This window comes from Marmota marmota, unplaced genomic scaffold, assembly GCF_001458135.2.
Source record: "Marmota marmota marmota unplaced genomic scaffold, marMar, whole genome shotgun sequence".
Taxonomy (NCBI): domain Eukaryota; kingdom Metazoa; phylum Chordata; class Mammalia; order Rodentia; family Sciuridae; genus Marmota; species Marmota marmota.
In genome coordinates, this window is record NW_025999900.1 from 41,916,950 (window position 1) to 41,933,581 (window position 16,632).

General features: G+C 37.4%; 1 protein-coding gene across 9 annotated transcripts in view; it reads right to left on the reverse strand.

Moving 5' to 3' along the window:
- The window catches only part of Arel1 (apoptosis resistant E3 ubiquitin protein ligase 1), a 47,555-nt gene that overhangs the window by 13,998 nt on the left and 16,925 nt on the right, over nt 1–16,632 (reverse strand). For 7 of the 9 annotated variants that reach the window (XR_001504358.2, XM_015493962.2, XM_015493973.2 and 4 more), the window contains 8 exons: nt 16,248–16,556; nt 10,942–11,002; nt 9,794–10,020; nt 8,651–8,888; nt 3,715–3,884; nt 2,961–3,141; nt 2,516–2,763; nt 803–880 (listed from right to left, as the gene is read on the reverse strand). Coding sequence is in view for 8 of the 9 variants with exons in the window: in XM_015493962.2 (XP_015349448.1) it covers nt 803–880; nt 2,516–2,763; nt 2,961–3,141; nt 3,715–3,884; nt 8,651–8,888; nt 9,794–10,020; nt 10,942–10,957 (1,158 nt within the window). In the remaining variant the exon portion in view is untranslated. Of the gene's footprint in view, nt 1–802; nt 881–2,515; nt 2,764–2,960; nt 3,142–3,714; nt 3,885–8,650; nt 8,889–9,012; nt 9,101–9,793; nt 10,021–10,941; nt 11,003–16,247; nt 16,557–16,632 lie in introns of those variants that run through there. The other 2 variants (XM_048798996.1, XM_048798997.1) reach the window with 2 other exon arrangements.

Consider the following 16,632-nt stretch of genomic DNA (forward strand, 5'->3'; position numbering starts at 1 on the left):
AAAAAAAAAAAAAAAAAAAAAAAAAAAAAAAAAAAAAAGTTAATCTATAAAGCCTTCAATCCCAGCAAAATCTTTCCACATTTCTACCCTTCTATACCAACCAAAAAACCAGGTAAACATGCTTTCTCTGAGTGAGCACCAACCAGGAGTACATCTCCTTTTTTTCACCTCAATGTTCTACAATTCAAATCTTATTTAAAATTATTTGAATTGCAGAAATTGCCTTAAGTAAGGATTACAATCAACACTATAGACCTTCCAACATAAAATATAAGAAGGGCAAAAGTAGTAAGGATATAAAAAATAACAAAAACTGCTACTCCAAACTGCTAGAGGAAAGTGATTTTTATAAAACAACATATACAACAAACCTTTGGATAAAAGTTTATATTCTAAAAGCCCAGAAAAGTTAAAAAAAAAAAAAAAAAGACTTTTAAGAAAATATATGAGAGAATGTTTCTTTTAAAAGAATGAGCTTTAGCATACTGGGAGTTACCAAGGCCTTCTGTATGAATTTAGTCCTAGAGACAAAGGTAACTGGTAAACTATTCCGAATTGCTGCTAATTTCTGTTTCTGTAGGCAAGTGTCCTTCTAGAATTTACATATTCTTTGTGCCATTTAATCGAGGAGATAACCCTTTCTTTATTTGGAAATGAATCCCTTGTGTACAAGGAGAACTTCCAAAAACACTGAAAGCCCTAGTGGTGGGGGTGAGGGGAGCGGGGAGGATTGGGAGGTGGCCTGAAACATCCTAAGAGCTGAAGCCTGCTCAGCAAGAACTAGATGTAAGGTCCAACTTACTTTTGTTCCTGGACATACTCGAAAGGTGTACAGGCGCCAGGGAATAATTTTCAGATAGAACTCCTTCACTGAGAATTGCTGGAGAATCAACACACAGAAAACAAAGTGAGTGATAAATAAACGGGCCCTATTTGGGTATTTTAATTCAAATATCAAAGTTTCTGTGTTTCTCATGATAACCTGCCTCTTCGATGGACAAAGAGGGTTAACTTAGTACTAAAATAAATAATCAATTCTACCTCTAAAAAAGCAAATTAAACCCAGAGACTCAGGAGACTGAGGCAGAAGGATCACAAATTCCAAGCCAGCCTCAGCAATGGCAAGGCACTAAGCAACTCAGTGACACCCTGTCTCTAAATAAAATACAAAATACGGCTGGGGATGTGGCTCAATGGTTGAGTACCCCTGAGTTCAATACCTGGTATCCCCCCCCCAAAAGGGCAAATTAAAAATATTACAATGACATAAAATTTCACAGAGACAATTTATAACCTTAAAACTCAAGTCTTACAATTCTGAAATAGCTGGGATCAGAGTGGTGAACATTTTACCCAGAAACAATCCGAATCTCCTACTCAGCCCAGTGCTGGTCAGAATGACTTTGTTAAGTCCAGACAGGGCATACCAGTCTTCCAGACCCATTACTTTCCTCCTCCTTGGGTGGCCAAGGATTTGCCAGGGATGGAAAGGCAAGAGGATAGTAATGCATGTGTGTTTTGGGGGCAGCTCACACAAAAAGTTCACCAAAATATTCCATGCAAGGATAAAGAAGGATCTTCCTATGCAATTTGCAATTTACAAAAAAGGAAAAGACAATGTAACAGTTCTTTAATCTAAAAAAACAAAAAACTTATTATATGAACATGAGGCAGATCAGATTTTTTTTCTTGATTTAAAGACATTTTCCAAAGAGAAAACAATATAATGAACCCATAACCAGGCTTTAGCAATGATCAATTCAAAGCCAGTCTTATTTCATTCATTCACCTCATCCATTTCCCTCATTACCATCCCTTCTAGTCCAAATAAAGGCTAGATTTTTAAGTGAAGATGGTATACAGCAAGTGCTCTGAAGAACAGAATTTGAACTCAGTTTTGGTTATGAGATTAAACAGATAAAATAGGGTATTTCAACAGAGTCTCATTTTTATGAGAACTTACTAAGAAAATACAAATATTCAAATGAAACACTTATAAAAAGCGTCTCTGAGCTCAGGGGCTTGGGAAGTTCACCTTCTTGTCTCTGCCAAAATTTCTTTATTCCAATCTTGGAGCCTGATGTGACATCCATTTATTGAGGTTTCACAAATCACAGAATAAATGACCAAATTGTTTCAACATAGTACAAGGGGCCAATAGTGATTTTTATACTGGTGAGAACTTCTTAATGGTTAAAAGTAGCTTTCTTTACAACTCAGAGCCATGTCTTGAAAATTCTCCACTGAAGCAATCAAAAGGCAGCACAGACAGATGCTCACAGTGCCAAGGCACAAAGCCTCTCTAGACAGAGATCTAGGCTAGTTCCAAACAAATATCAATCTACTGCTCCACTTTCAGTAACCTCTCTTAGCAGCATCCCCAAACCATTCAAGTCAAGTCAATGATCCTGCCCCACCAGCACTCAGACTGGTATTTTGTTGCTAATGTTACTAAATCCCAATTAGAGGCAGGCTCAAGTAGAGGGACTATAATACAAAAATGGGGTGTTCCAACCTTTGGTGACACATAGCAGTACACCTTCTTCGGTTTCTTCACCTTCTCAGGAGTGTGGCACTCTGAGGGTGAGTCTTCATCTTCTTCTTCAATAGCAGTGGAGGGCCGGCGCTGGGAAGAGCTCATGTGCATGGGGGGGAGGTGCCATGGTGTGCTGGTACAGTTGGTAGCATTATAAAGATAAGCCTCAAAGTAAATGCTCACTCCTGACGTGGACACATTGCGTTCAACAATATTCTTCTCATTCTCTGAAGCATAACAAGGATAAGATTTAAAGTAAGAGGGGAAGAAAAAATTGCCTATTTCTAAGCATTTAGTCTATAGCACACTAAGCCAAGTGTGGTTCAAATATCAAATGTTTGTTTGGTGGGACAAGAGTACAGACACACAAAGAAGTGGCAGTGGGGAGGAGGGTAGAGACAGCAAATCACAGCTTCCAACTCACCACTTAAGACAATAATATCAAATTCGCCATTATTGATCAGCTGATTTTGGTAAGAAATGCAGGCATGGAAGCAACCACGAGAATGCAGGGTGAGTCGCAAGAAAACCTGGCAAGTCTGCCTGTTCGATGTCACTGACTTCTCAAATGAGACTCCAGTAGTCTCCTCTTCTTCAGGGCCAAGCTATGGGAAAAAAAACAAAACATTACTCAACATGTACCATTTTTCCTATTTGCAAGGCAATTTACTCTTTTTAAATTTTTTATTTGTAGATGGACACAATACCTTTATTTTATTGATTTATTTTTATGTGGTGCTGAGGATTGAACCCAGTGCCTCACATGTGCTAGGCAAGTGTTCTACCACTGAATTACAACCCCAGTCTAAGGCAATTCATTCTTTACAAAGAACATTCCTATCTACCATGTAATCTAAGTCTCATAATTACTAATGAGACAGACAGCTACTCAGATAAAGATATGACAATACACAAGTCCAGAAAAGGAGACAAGAGATTGGAGTCAATCAGAAAAGGTGAGAATGGGGGCTGAGATTGTGGCTCAGTGGTAGAGTACTCGCCTAGCATGCGTGAGGCACTGGGTTCGATCCTCAGCACCATGTAAATGTAAAAATAAAGATATTGTGTCCACCTAAAACTAAAAAATAAATATTAAAAAAAGAAAGAAAGAAAAGGTGAGAATGACAGAAGGAGCCTACTCTTGTCAAAACAGACAGGGGGGAGAAAAGGCCACTTACCTCATGAATGGACAAACTATAATTGTGCTCATCTCTCAGGGATGTAGAATTGTTGGTAGGGTTGTCATACTCATCTCGGGGCACTATTTGAAGGGTGTGTGGCTGCCCACAGGTCAACACAAGTGTAGAAAAATGGCACACAATTTTGGTCTTGGAAGGAACCACCATTCCTGGAACAGATAATAGAGAATTGAACTCAGTGCCTCATATGTGCTAGGCAAGTGTTTCTATCTCTAACATTTAGAGATAGAAAAGATATTCTTTAAGGCACAAAGAACTGCTTAGTGAGTCCCCTCCCAATTCTTAGGGACAATTAAAACACAATGAAGAGGAGGGAAGAGGAAAGAAAATACACTAATTCAAATGAACTTTATGGACTCATTTTTATAAATTCTAACAACTGCCAGAACTAAACAAAATTAAAATGTGGAGAAACAGAACTGAGAGTTAAAAATACAGTACTAGAGTTCCACAGGGAACAGAGGAGTGAGATAGGCCTTAAAAATGTGTGAACACATTTTACCAACATGTATTATAAAATAATTGTCTGGATTTGGGCTATAGTGAGAACATACAATGACCAGGATAAAAGATCAAGCTTTCACTAAATTTGTGGAACACTTCAGTGGGAGTTTAGTACTCTCTTAATTTAACATGTAATTGTACAGAGGTTTTAAAGAATAATAAACGGAAAATGAAAAGTACTAGGAATATCTGATGAATTTGTTTTAAAGGCCAAAGCGAAAAAGTATTTGAAAATTTTGACTATCAAGAGACAAAAAGTTCCACTCAAGATAAAGAAACCGGGGCTGGGGATGTGGCTCAAGCGGTAGCGCGCTCTCCTGGCATGCGTGCGGCCCGGGTTCGATCCTCAGCACCACATACAAACAAAGATGTTGTGCCCGCCGAAAACTAAAAAATAAATATTAAAAAAAAAAAAAAATTCTCTCTCACTATCTCTCTCTTGCTCTCTCTGTCTCTCACTCTTTAAAAAAAAAAAAGATAAAGAAACCTTTAAAGATACAGAAGAAAAAATAGAAGAGAGAGAGAATGAAAAAGAAAATTATTTTATTGATACCAACAGCAAGGAAAATGATGAAAGAAGTGCAAAAGAAAACTCTTGTCAAATTAAACTAAATTGGCAAGGTCTCCCCTCTATGCCCTGTGGTTGTTTGCAGCATCAGAACATCAGCATCTGCCCTTGTGATGTTGAGAATATTTGTGGAACACCTCTGATAGTGCAGAGCCACTGAACAAAGCCTGAAAGGCTGACATCAGCTCAGTGGTGATTTGGTCCATAAGAATAAGGCTTTGCCTGTTCTGATTTTTTAAATTGCTACTTATGGTCTGTTTGCAACTAAGATCTTGTATTTTTAAGAAGTGTTTTTGGGGAAAAAAGGTTTGAGAATCACAGCTGTTACAGAATAATTAGCTATAAAAATATACATTATGATATTTGGTGGAGAAAATGGTTTAGTATTTAGAGCAAAGAAAAGTAATGGCCTTTGATGATTTAATTGAATTTTTTTCTAGAAAGCATGAATCAATAAAGATTTTTAATGAATTATAAAAAAGTATTATAAAAGTATTAAATGAAAAATGAATATCAAAAAATGTGTGAGCAATGGCAAAAAAAAATGAAAGGGGCACAAATCTGATAAAACATGGTATAAGACTTACACGTGGAAAACTACAAAATGCTTAAGAGAAAAACAACAAAGATCTTAAATGAAAAATATCATGTTTATTAATTGGAAGATTCAACATTGTAAAGGTGTCAATTTTCCCCAAATTGACCTACAGGTTTAACATAATTCTTATTAAAATTCCAACAGAATTATTTATAGATTTAGACAACATTATCCCAAAATTCATATGAAAAGGCAAAGGAAATAGAATAGCCAAAACAATTTTGTAAGAATAAAGTGAGAAGAGCCAGTTTTCCAATTTTAGGACTTGAAATTACTACAGTAATCAAAACTCTGTAATGCTGGTCTGCATACGGTCTGTAGATTGGTATGCAGAATATATAAAGAACTCTCAAAATTCAACATTGAAAAAAATCTACTTAGAAAATCAGCAAAAGACAAAAAGAAATATTTCACCAAAGAGAATACACAGATGGCAAATAAGCATATGAAAAGATGTTCAACCTTATTAAACCATTTGGGAAATGTGAATTAAAACCATAATGAAATAGCATATACTTCTCAGAATACTAAAATAAAAAATAGTGACAATATTACATGTTGGCAAGGACACAAAGATGCTGGATTATGCAAATGTTGCTGGTGGCATATAAAATGTGATAGGTCACTCTGGAAAGAGTTGGAAATTTTATTTTTAAAAAACTAAGCATGTGGGGCTGGGATTGTGGCTCAGCAGTAGAGTACTCGCCTGGCATGTGCGAGGGCCTAGGTTTGATTCTCAGCACCACATAAAAATAAATAAATAAAATAGAGATATTGTGTCCAAATACAACTTAAAAAAAAACAAAAAACTAAGCATGTCCATTCATTTTCATACAATTCAACGATTACACTCTAGGGCATTATACCAAAGAAATGAAATCTTATGTTCACACAAAAACCTATACATGAATGTTTTATTCACAACAGTCAAAAGCTGAAAACAATTCAGATGTCCTTCAATGGATAATTAAATATTCATATCATTGAATATTACTCATAAAAATGAACTAACTACTGATATACTCAACAACCTGGCTGCATCTCCAGAATACTATGCTGAGTGAAAATAAAGCCAATCCTAAAAGATTGCATACCTTTTGATTCTATTTATGTAACATTCTTCAAATGACAAAAGTATAGAAATGAAAATCAGATTAGTGAGTTTCCAAGGGTTAAGACCTGTGGAGGCTGGGGTTGTAGCTCAATGGTAGAGCGCTTGCCTAGCATGTGTGAGGCACTGGATTCAATCCTCAGCACTACATAAAAATAAATGAATAAAATAAAGGCATTGTGTCCATCTACAACTAAAAATAAAAAATTGTAATAATAAAAAAGAAACAGGCCTGTGAGGGAGGGAAAATGGTGTAGCTACAAAAGGGCAACATGAGGGATCCTTGAGTGTGATAAAAACATTCTGTACCTTGACTGTATCAATATTAAAAACCTGGTTGTGATATTGTACTATATCACACCATGCTATAGTTTTGAAAGATGTTACTGGGCTGAGGTTGTAGCTCAGTTGTAGAGCATTTGCCTAGCAGGTATGAGGCCCTGGGTTCGATCCTCAACACCACATAAAATTAATAATTAAAAACAAAGGTGTTGTGACTTACCTACAACTTAAAAAAAAAAAAAAAGATGTTACATTAGGTAAAGGATATACCAGATTTCTATTATTTCTTATAATTGCATGTGAATATACAATTATCTCAAAAAATGTTAATTAAAACCAAATTAGTACATATCATAACAATTGAAATTATTCTCCACTGGAGGCAAGAAGGTGAGGTGCTAATTCATGTGGAAAGGAGTCTCCAGAGTGAGGCATTCAAGGGAAGCAAATAGAGGGATGGCTTGGGAGCTACTTTGTTCTGAGCAGCCTTCTATTGCAGAAGATAGCAAGATAAGAACCAGTCAAGAAAAGATACACCAATCTTCTTAAGGTTTGACTCCCAAAGTTAGCCATGGTCCTAACATTTCTGTGGATACCAAACTAGCCATTATCTAACGAAGCTTCTTGAAAGAAGACAGGCGTACAAGGCAGAAGACAGGGTACAAGGCAGAAGACAGGTGTACAAGAACCCCGCCCCCCGCCCCAAATACACTAAACATGTATGTTGCAAACCAAGAGTCAAGAGATTATACTGATGGACCTCAATGTCAGTCAGCATCTGTTATCTGGCATAAAGGACACAAGAGGAAAAAAGGGTAGAGATAAAGCCTCCATTCCTAGATACCAGAAGCATGAGCAGAAACTCTTTAGGGAGAAGTAAAGCATACTGGCAGCAAGGGTGGGATTCGTATCAAGACGCTTTAACTTGAAAAGGTTTCAAAAAATCAGAAGAATTTATTTTCTACATATTCTGGTGCCCTTAGCCCTTAAGAACTTGCTAGGCTCAAGACTCAGCAATTCTACTCCTTGAGAAATTAAAAAAAAAAATAAATTATATCTACACAAAATTTCACAAGAGCTTTAGTCAAGAAGTGGAAAAAAACTCAAATGCCCACCAGCTTACCAATAGATAAATAAAATGTGGTATATCCATATACTGGATTACTTGGCAACAAAATTAACGAAGAATTAATTCACACTACGACATGGGTAGGTCTTAGAAGCATTATATTGTTAAATAATCTAGTCACAAATGGCCATGTATCTTATGATTACATTCATGTCCAGAGTAGATAACACTACAGAAGCAATAGATAAGTGGTTTAGAAATTTAGGATTGGGGATTTGGTGACAAAGTGACTGATAATGAGTCTTTTGGGGATATTGAAAATGCTTTAAAATTGACTATGGTGATAGTTGCATAACTGTGTACATTAAATTGTATATGTATTATTATTATTAATAGTTTTTTTGTTTTTGTTTTTGCAGTACTGGGGATTGAACCCAGGGAGTGCTTTATTATTGACCTATATCCCCAGCCCTTTTATGTTTTTCATTTTGAGGCAGGGGCTCACTAAGTTGCCCGGGCTGGCCTCCAACCTGTGATCCTCATGCCTCAGCATCCCAACTTGCTGGGATTACAGGCATGTACCATCATGCCTGTTTAAACTCTCCACTTTAAATAGATGCATTTTATGGCATGTGAATTAAATCTAGGGGTAAAGGGTTAAAGCTCAGTGGCAAACTATATGCTTGGTAACCACAAGGCCCTAGGTTCAATCCCTCAAATCTCACTAAAAAACCAACACACCAAAAAAGGAATGGAAGGAGAAAAAAACAACAAAGAACATACCAGGTTGAAAAATTTTGTAGTAGGGACTATAGGCCACATTTAATCCACCAAGCTTCACTGTAATTTCATAACGCCCAGCCCTGCGTACAGTGAAGGCCACCTTTACTACATTTGAATTGGGCTCCTGAAGGACTTCCTGGGTCACTGGAATTTCCACTGCTAGCTCAACATGAGAGATGTGAACTCTCAGTCCCACAGGCCGATGTGCAGGGAAAGGCTGCCCGTTCTTATAAAATAACTGTAGAGGAGAGGAGAGGAGCACCTGTTAGTGAGCAGAGGAGAAAAACATTTTTGGTGTGATAAGAGAGTGGGGAAAGAGGAAGTAGCCGGCCAAGGTCATACTGATAAACCCCCGTGCCTACCTGCTTCTTACAGTTCTGCTCACAGAAACAGAGACAAATTCCCTCGGCACACCAAAGAAAATCAATAAGTCATGAACATATTCTTCACCTGTTCAGAGGACAGGGGTAGAATACACCGCTGAATCAAGAACATACCAATTTTGACTTGACATTTATGAACCACAAATGCTGCCTTCTTGGTCTTTCCAGACCTTTCTATAATATTACCAATACTAATCAAAAATGGAAGGCAGTAGACTGGCAGCACTGGCACTGAATAAAGGAAAGAATCAGGCAAGGGTAGGAGAGGTTCCAGCTCTCTTGCCTGTTTTTATGCTACACAATAGAGAAGTCACCGCGGGCACTGGCAAACTTCTCTGTAAAGTGCCAGAGGGTAAATATTCTTGGCTTTGTGGGTCATGCACAAAGCTACTGAACTGTCCTAAGGACTCAAGTAAGAAAGAAGACACACTGACCAATAACAATGCATTTACAGAAACAGAAGGCCCTTAGGCTGTGGTTTGCCAACTCCTAATCTTCAATACCTAAGTTTCTCAATACAATTTTTTGAAAAGGTAACATTAAGTTTTAAACTTTTTCAAAGCTAAGCACCTAGCAAACCAAAAGCATACAGAAATTCACCACTCTTTGTATATTAAGAGTTCTCAAGTTCCTAGGAGGAGATGAGAAACAAGGGAAAATGTTAACATTCCAGCCAGCAGCATCATTGGACTGAATTGGTCTCTGGAAAGCAAGTGACTCAGAAAACCCAATGGGGATGGAGACAGAAACATTCCCTTACATGCACTCGGAAGGCCATGCTGTGGCCCACCTCATAGGGGTCCTTCCAATCCCAGGAGACTTTGCAGGACCGGGGATCCAGATAATTTCCCCGCACGTAGTCATAAATAGTCCGGTCCCCTCGGCGCTCACGGTCTTCATTTTGAAGAAAGCTGACTACTCGTGCGGCAAGCTCAAAGAGGAACTTAATTGTGAAGAAGAATGCAACCACAGACACTGTGATTCCACCTATATAAAGGAGAGAACACACAAACCAGCTGCTGGTTACACATTATAGCTTCTCATCACAGAACAGGCTAGCCATCTCACAAAACTTAAAAGAGAGTCAGGATGAGACTGTAAGATGAAGAAGAAACACTGTATAGGGTTGCCACCTCCTCTGTGGGTGAAGTGAGGAACTTCTCAGCTAGACCAGGGGTCAGCAACTACAGCCCTCAGGCCACAAATTCCACCTACTATCTGTTTCTATAAATGAAGTTCAACTGGGAACCAGTCACACCCATTTGGGTACAAACTGTCTACATCTGCTTCTGTATCACACTGGCAGAACTTAGCAGTTGCAAGGAGAATATAGAGCCTTCAAAACTGGAATATTTACTCTCTGGCTTTTCATAGAAAAAAAGTTCACCAACACTGTTCCATAGCATAAACTACACATCATTCTCCTCCAGCCCCACTTTCCTGGATGTGCTGGACCCTTACAAAAGTAGTAAAAAGAATATGCACTCAGGTCTCTCCATTTGGAAGCCTTTCCCTCCCTTGTCCACTAGGCACAGGCATTCTTCAAGCCCCACTAGAGTTAAGAGTTCCCTCTTCTTGGCTCCCTCAAACTCCCATATTTGTTATAACTTATGTCCTCCTTGATCATCTTCCTTTTCATGTTATGAACTCCTTAAAAGCAGATTTTTGCCTGATTTGACATTGAATCCACAGTAAACAGTGTCTGGCACAGACTGTAATTGCTCAATAAGTATTTCCCAAGTGAATGAATTCCTCTGCCAAACCTGTGAAGGTACATTTTGGCATGAGTGGAAATATTTCTAGCTCTGTTTTCAAGAGAGAAAGGAATAGTCAGGGAAACAAAAAGCAACTTGGTAACAATAAAAAATTTTAAAAAAGATAATTAAGAAAGCTCTTTCTATAACATACCAATAACGTAAAACATCAGGTCCCTTCAGTGCCAACAGACAGCCAAGGATCACAGCTGCAGCTGCGAAAGAAAACTTGTTAGTTTTGTTTTTGGTACTGGGGATTGAACTCAGGGTCACTCAACCACTGAGCCACATCCTGAGCCCTATATTATATTTTACCTAGAGACAAGGTCTCATTGAGTTGCTTAGTGCCCATTACTGAGGCTGGCTTTGACCTCACGATCCTCCTGTCTCAGCTTCCCAAACCACTGGGATTATAGGCAGGTGTCACTGTGCCCAGCAAACTTATTAGTTTTTTCTCCAACTTTCCCTTATAGCCATCTTAGAGGGAAACAAATTACAGAACACGGCTCTCTAGTCTAGAGAGTCAATACCTTTTTGCCCTCTCTAGTTTGACAGGCACTCTACAACATATTTCACACATTTAAAGAGATTGCATCACTCCTCCCAAAGTCTTCCAATCTATTGACCACCCTAAGAACACCACAAACAGTCACTTACTTTAATTACAAAATGTAGTAACAGGGCTTTCATCTTCTTAGATCCTGGGCTCCCAAGACAGTTTCCCTCCCCCAAGCAAAATAGTTCTAATTAACACAAACAAAAAGGACAATGAAAGCATTTCCCCCTTTACAGTATTTGCCTTCTGGAAGTAATTCAGCTAAGTAGAAACAGTTATATAAAATATAGATTTTTTAAAAGTATTATTACCATGTTGGCATTATGTAATTAAAACGAATTGTGGATCATCCCAATAATAAGCAGTGAGTATGTAAAAGAAGTCATTTGTGCCATTACCAAATCAGACAAACTACTAGCCCTCTGAAAAATGAGTTCAGCAGAGGGGAACAAAAGGAAGAAACTGTACTTCTCATCCTAAGTGATGCCTGCCAAGGTCAGGGTTTGAGGGGAAACTTTTACTGTTATTAAACTTGTTGCCAGAACAAAACTCAATCTTTGTTATTCATTGGATCATTTGAATCACCAAAGGCACCACCAAGAAAAAACGCAATGTGTGCTCAACTGCCCTATCACTTCACTGAGTATAACCTTGTGTGAGCTGCAGATGCTCTCCAGCCCATACTCAATTCTCTTTGTTTCTAAGGCAATATATGTTGAGGTTATCAATATCCAGCACCTTTGTCAGCACTAGAATATTACTTGGGACAAAACGGCTAAAACTTTCTAGGCTCCAGAGCTAAGAAGAACCTAAACAACTTAAGAAAAAAAAAAAAAAAAAAAAAAACCCACAGGGTGCACTTTTATGTCTCATTGTGCTCAAAAAATTTGAACGAGACAGAATATGGTTCTTTGGTTCCTATGATAATAGTATTCTCAACAGAACCCACAGATAGTAGGTAATTTGAGGAATAACCATGTCAAGTTCCATAGAAATTCCTATTTAGACTGGTATCTGAAGTCCTACTTGAAAAAAAAAATACATGAAAAATTAGAAATGTCAACATACAAGGATAAAGAAGCTCCCTATTATTAAGATAATATATAGACCTGAAATTTAGGATCATAACTTCTGAGCCTCTTTCCCAACAAATATCACATCTTCTGGGATCTTATGCTGAAAAGCTGTCATTATCTCTCAAAAAGCATCTTTCTGAACCTCACAGGATGTGCTAGATAACCCAGCAGGACCAAACCTAGCAGTTTAACTGCCTTAAGTGCTTTCTCAGCTGGATGCTATCCAATGTAATATTGGATGTGAAAACTTCCAGTTCTCAGAAAAGCTACAGCATTCAACAGAAAATGAAGTACATGTGGCTGATGGCACAGGCTTGTGGTATCAAGCCTCTTGCTCCTTTGGGGGGAATTAGTGCTGAATTTATGGCTTGAGTCACAATGGCTAGAAAAATTCAGATCTATGATCTCTGACTTCTACAACAACCTTTCCTATGAGAGGCAGCTCATAAGCAGTAAGTCAAAAGCCTGAGGACTAGTTCCAGGGCTACAACTAACTGTAGACCTGTCTAGGCTTCAGAATTTTCACTACTGTAAGAGTGAAAGATTTAATCATTTCCGTGGTACCATCTTCTTTAATATGACTTCAACATAAGTCCCAAAGCAATTACAGCTCTCAAATCAAATAGTATAATATAGAAGATGAGAGCAAAGACTCTATAGTTAAGATTATCTGGGTTCAAGCCCATACACTACCATTCACAAAGTGAACCAGAACAAATCATCTAATCTCTCTACAGAATGCCAGTTTCCTATCTGTCAAGTAGGATTAATACCTACATATGGGTGCCATGAGATAACACATTAACAGCTCAGAATTAAGTCTGGCACACAGTATTTTTTCAAGATTTTAGTGATCATTACAATTATTCTCTACAGAAGTACCACTATCACTACTCCTTTGCTTCAGAGTTGAAGAAATCAAGGGAAATTCTCTACTGGCCCACACTTTCTTCAGTGACAAATGCATCAGTTACAAAAGACATGGCTTCTCTTACTGTACCTAAAATCTCCACCTGTACAGGAGCGCTTCATTCTATTCTAATTTGATGTCTAAAAATGTTCTAAGAAGTTAAAATCTCATCCTAAAATACTTCATCCAACAAATACTGAGTAACTTACTTAATGTACAAGATACTGGGGGAATGGCATATAACACAATAGCCAAAGTCCCAGGCCCCATGAAGTTGGCAGTAATAAATTTTACCATGTTGAATCCTTGGCCATTTCTCCCCATTCCCTTATTTCTCAACCAAATCATCATTACTGATTTTCTAGAATCCCTAGATCTTTTCCAGTAAGTTGATTCTACATTTCTACCCTAAATTCCCTTTATCATTTAAAACTCAGCATACCAATCACAACTTTTTTCCAAATCACTCTCCTCTCTTCTTAAAATCTCCTTATGGTTAAGGAGTAAGCTGTCAATTTCTCACTCACTGATTTGACTTTTGCAAAATATAGCACTGCTCACAGTTCAAACACCTCCCCAATAATATTTGCCTATCTCCAAGTTTTCCCCAGAGTTACATTCTGAACTTGCCTTCCTTCTACATTTTTCCCCTTTCTGGCTCTTCTTGAATATTGTTTCATAGCCTGTTTTTGTCATTCCAATTATTTTTATTTCAGTCTTCACCTGTATTCCATAACATTTTTTATCCTTTTACTGATTCTGTAGGGAGTTCTCTCTTCCCTGCCTCTTGCTATCCCAACCCTGCACTATTCTCCTTGGCCACATCTCCTCCTAATTATTCATTATTATCCTTCACTTTTCATTCTATGATCCACCTAAATTAGATCTTTTATACTTTCAAATACATGCCCTGAAATGTTCCATCTCCATGCCTTTTAAAATATATTTTTAGTTGTTGATGAATCTTTATTTATTTATTCTTTATTTGTTTAATCTTTATGTTATTTATTTACATGTGGTTCTGAGAATCAACCCAGTGCCTCACACATGCCAGGCAAGAGCTCTACCACTGAGCCATAGCCACAGCCCTCTCCATGCCTTTTTAAAAGTCTGCCCGGAAACACCTCCCTGCTTTCAATCTCTATCTAAAAGATACCTCCTGATGCTAAATCTATGGAAAATCCTATCCTCATTCCCTGAAACTTCCCTAATCCCCAACTTAAAAATTCCTTCACATGTTCTAAGAAGTTAAAATCTTAGAAATTTTGAATTTCCATTCAATTTTGATTTTATCTATCTTATCGTTCTTATATTCTAACTTTCAGTCTCTTGTCTATTTTTTCATTTCAGAGAGGTAAATAACATAAGGGAAAGACTAGTCTTAAATCCCTCCAAAGCAATAAAAAAAAATCCTCCAAAGTATTTAACATAATTACATTTAATAATTGCAATAAATATGAACAAAATATCTGCTGAATGAATAAGGCCAAATATCCTTTCTTTTGTTCAGAATGCCTAAGGATCAGAAATTTCACTGATAGAAAACAGTATATTTTTGAAAACAGTTTGTTTTTTGCAGTATTGGGGATTGAACCTAGGGTTCATGCATTGCTAGGCAATTGCTCTACCACGAAGCTACACCCTCAGCCCTACATATAAGTTTAAAAAACTTATTTAATTAGCAGTATATTCACTTGAGCCAGTATATTCATTTAAGTTCTTCAGACCAAAAATTGCCAATTTAATTCAGATTAACCAGTATGTATCAAATATCTATCAGTAAGAACAGGAATTCTCATGTATTTTTCTACAGTACCCTCAACTTTCTGCTGCTCATACTTCTCCTGCATAAAATTACATTGGAATTCTTCCAATGTCTAGTACAGGCACAAAGAGGAATACTAAACCTCTACCATACTATTTCAAACAATTTTCTTATTTTAATATTTTGTTTTCAAATTCATCTCTATGGTGGTCATGCCCTTATAAAACGTGGCAAACTGTAAATACTCTTAAGCTAGCAGAATAACAGCAGTAGTAATAAACTAATAATTTTCCATCCCTTTATTAAGCATTTACCACAGGTAAACACCACCCAAAGTGCTTTACAATGTTAGTCTAAGTTCTATAATTATCACCACGACAGTCTGGCAAGATAAGATAACAGGGGAAAAAAAGACTGGGCTTAGAAAAATTAACTTGTTGAACATCTCAAAACCGGTCAAGTGACACAGCTGAGAATAGAACCTGTCTGAGGCCCCAAAGTGCTCAACCTCATACAATGATGAATTATGAAAAAGAATGAATTCAAAGGCATAGCCAAGTACTTCAAAAGATTTAAGAAAACAAATAAAATATAAAAAGTTACCCAATCTATCTGCTAGAATTTCACTGTGAGGCTAAAATTAGAAGGATAAATTCTTAAGGCTCTTTTAGTTATCTTTTGAAATAAAAATAAAGCATGACAGTGAAAGGTGGAATGCAGTACCAATTATCTAGTGCAGAGAATACTTGCTCCCTGGAGGATTCCAGGCAACTTGCTTCATACTACAGACCTTTGACTCACGTTCCCTACAAAATGGAGAGGGAAATACTTGAAATTACCTATATCAAAGGAATGTTAAAGTTGATTGACACGAATATTCTAAAACCCTTTTCTTCTTTTGTAGTATAAAGATTTATAATTACAGTATCAAATAAATGTTAACCGCAACATTGAAGATCAGTTGTGAAAATCACTTCCCCAAAATGGAGAATTTGTTTCTTCATATTCAAAACTGCTCTGCCAGGGAAAAAGTCAATTCTCACTACAATCTGTGCTTCAACAGCTATCTCTTACCAAGGAGACTCAGGACCTGGTCACTGGGTCCACGTTCTGCACCCCACTAACTGAATCTTAATTCAGCCTATTACCTTACCTTTAAACGAGGGCCCATGTTCTGAGAACCAAGTTATTCACAAAAGCAAATAACTTCTGGCTCCTTTCACTTTGTCTTCCAACTTCCACATGAAGAAAAAAGCCACAAAGTCACTGGAGAGGGTCTATCCATCAGACCTTCACTTAGCGTGTGTCACAGTGAGTAGAGAGTTGATGTTTTTGTAACGAACTGGATGAATTCCAAGGTAGAGAAATATAGCCCAAGAATATATCATTCCTGGACTTCTCTAGCGCAGGGCACAATCAACTGCTAAAGGATGCATCTGTTCTGGTGTCCCAGGATCCTACCCTATAAAGAAAAAAGGGAAGTGTAATAGGCTTTTCTTTCTGAGAGATTCCCCCCCTCAAAAAAAAAAAAGAGATAG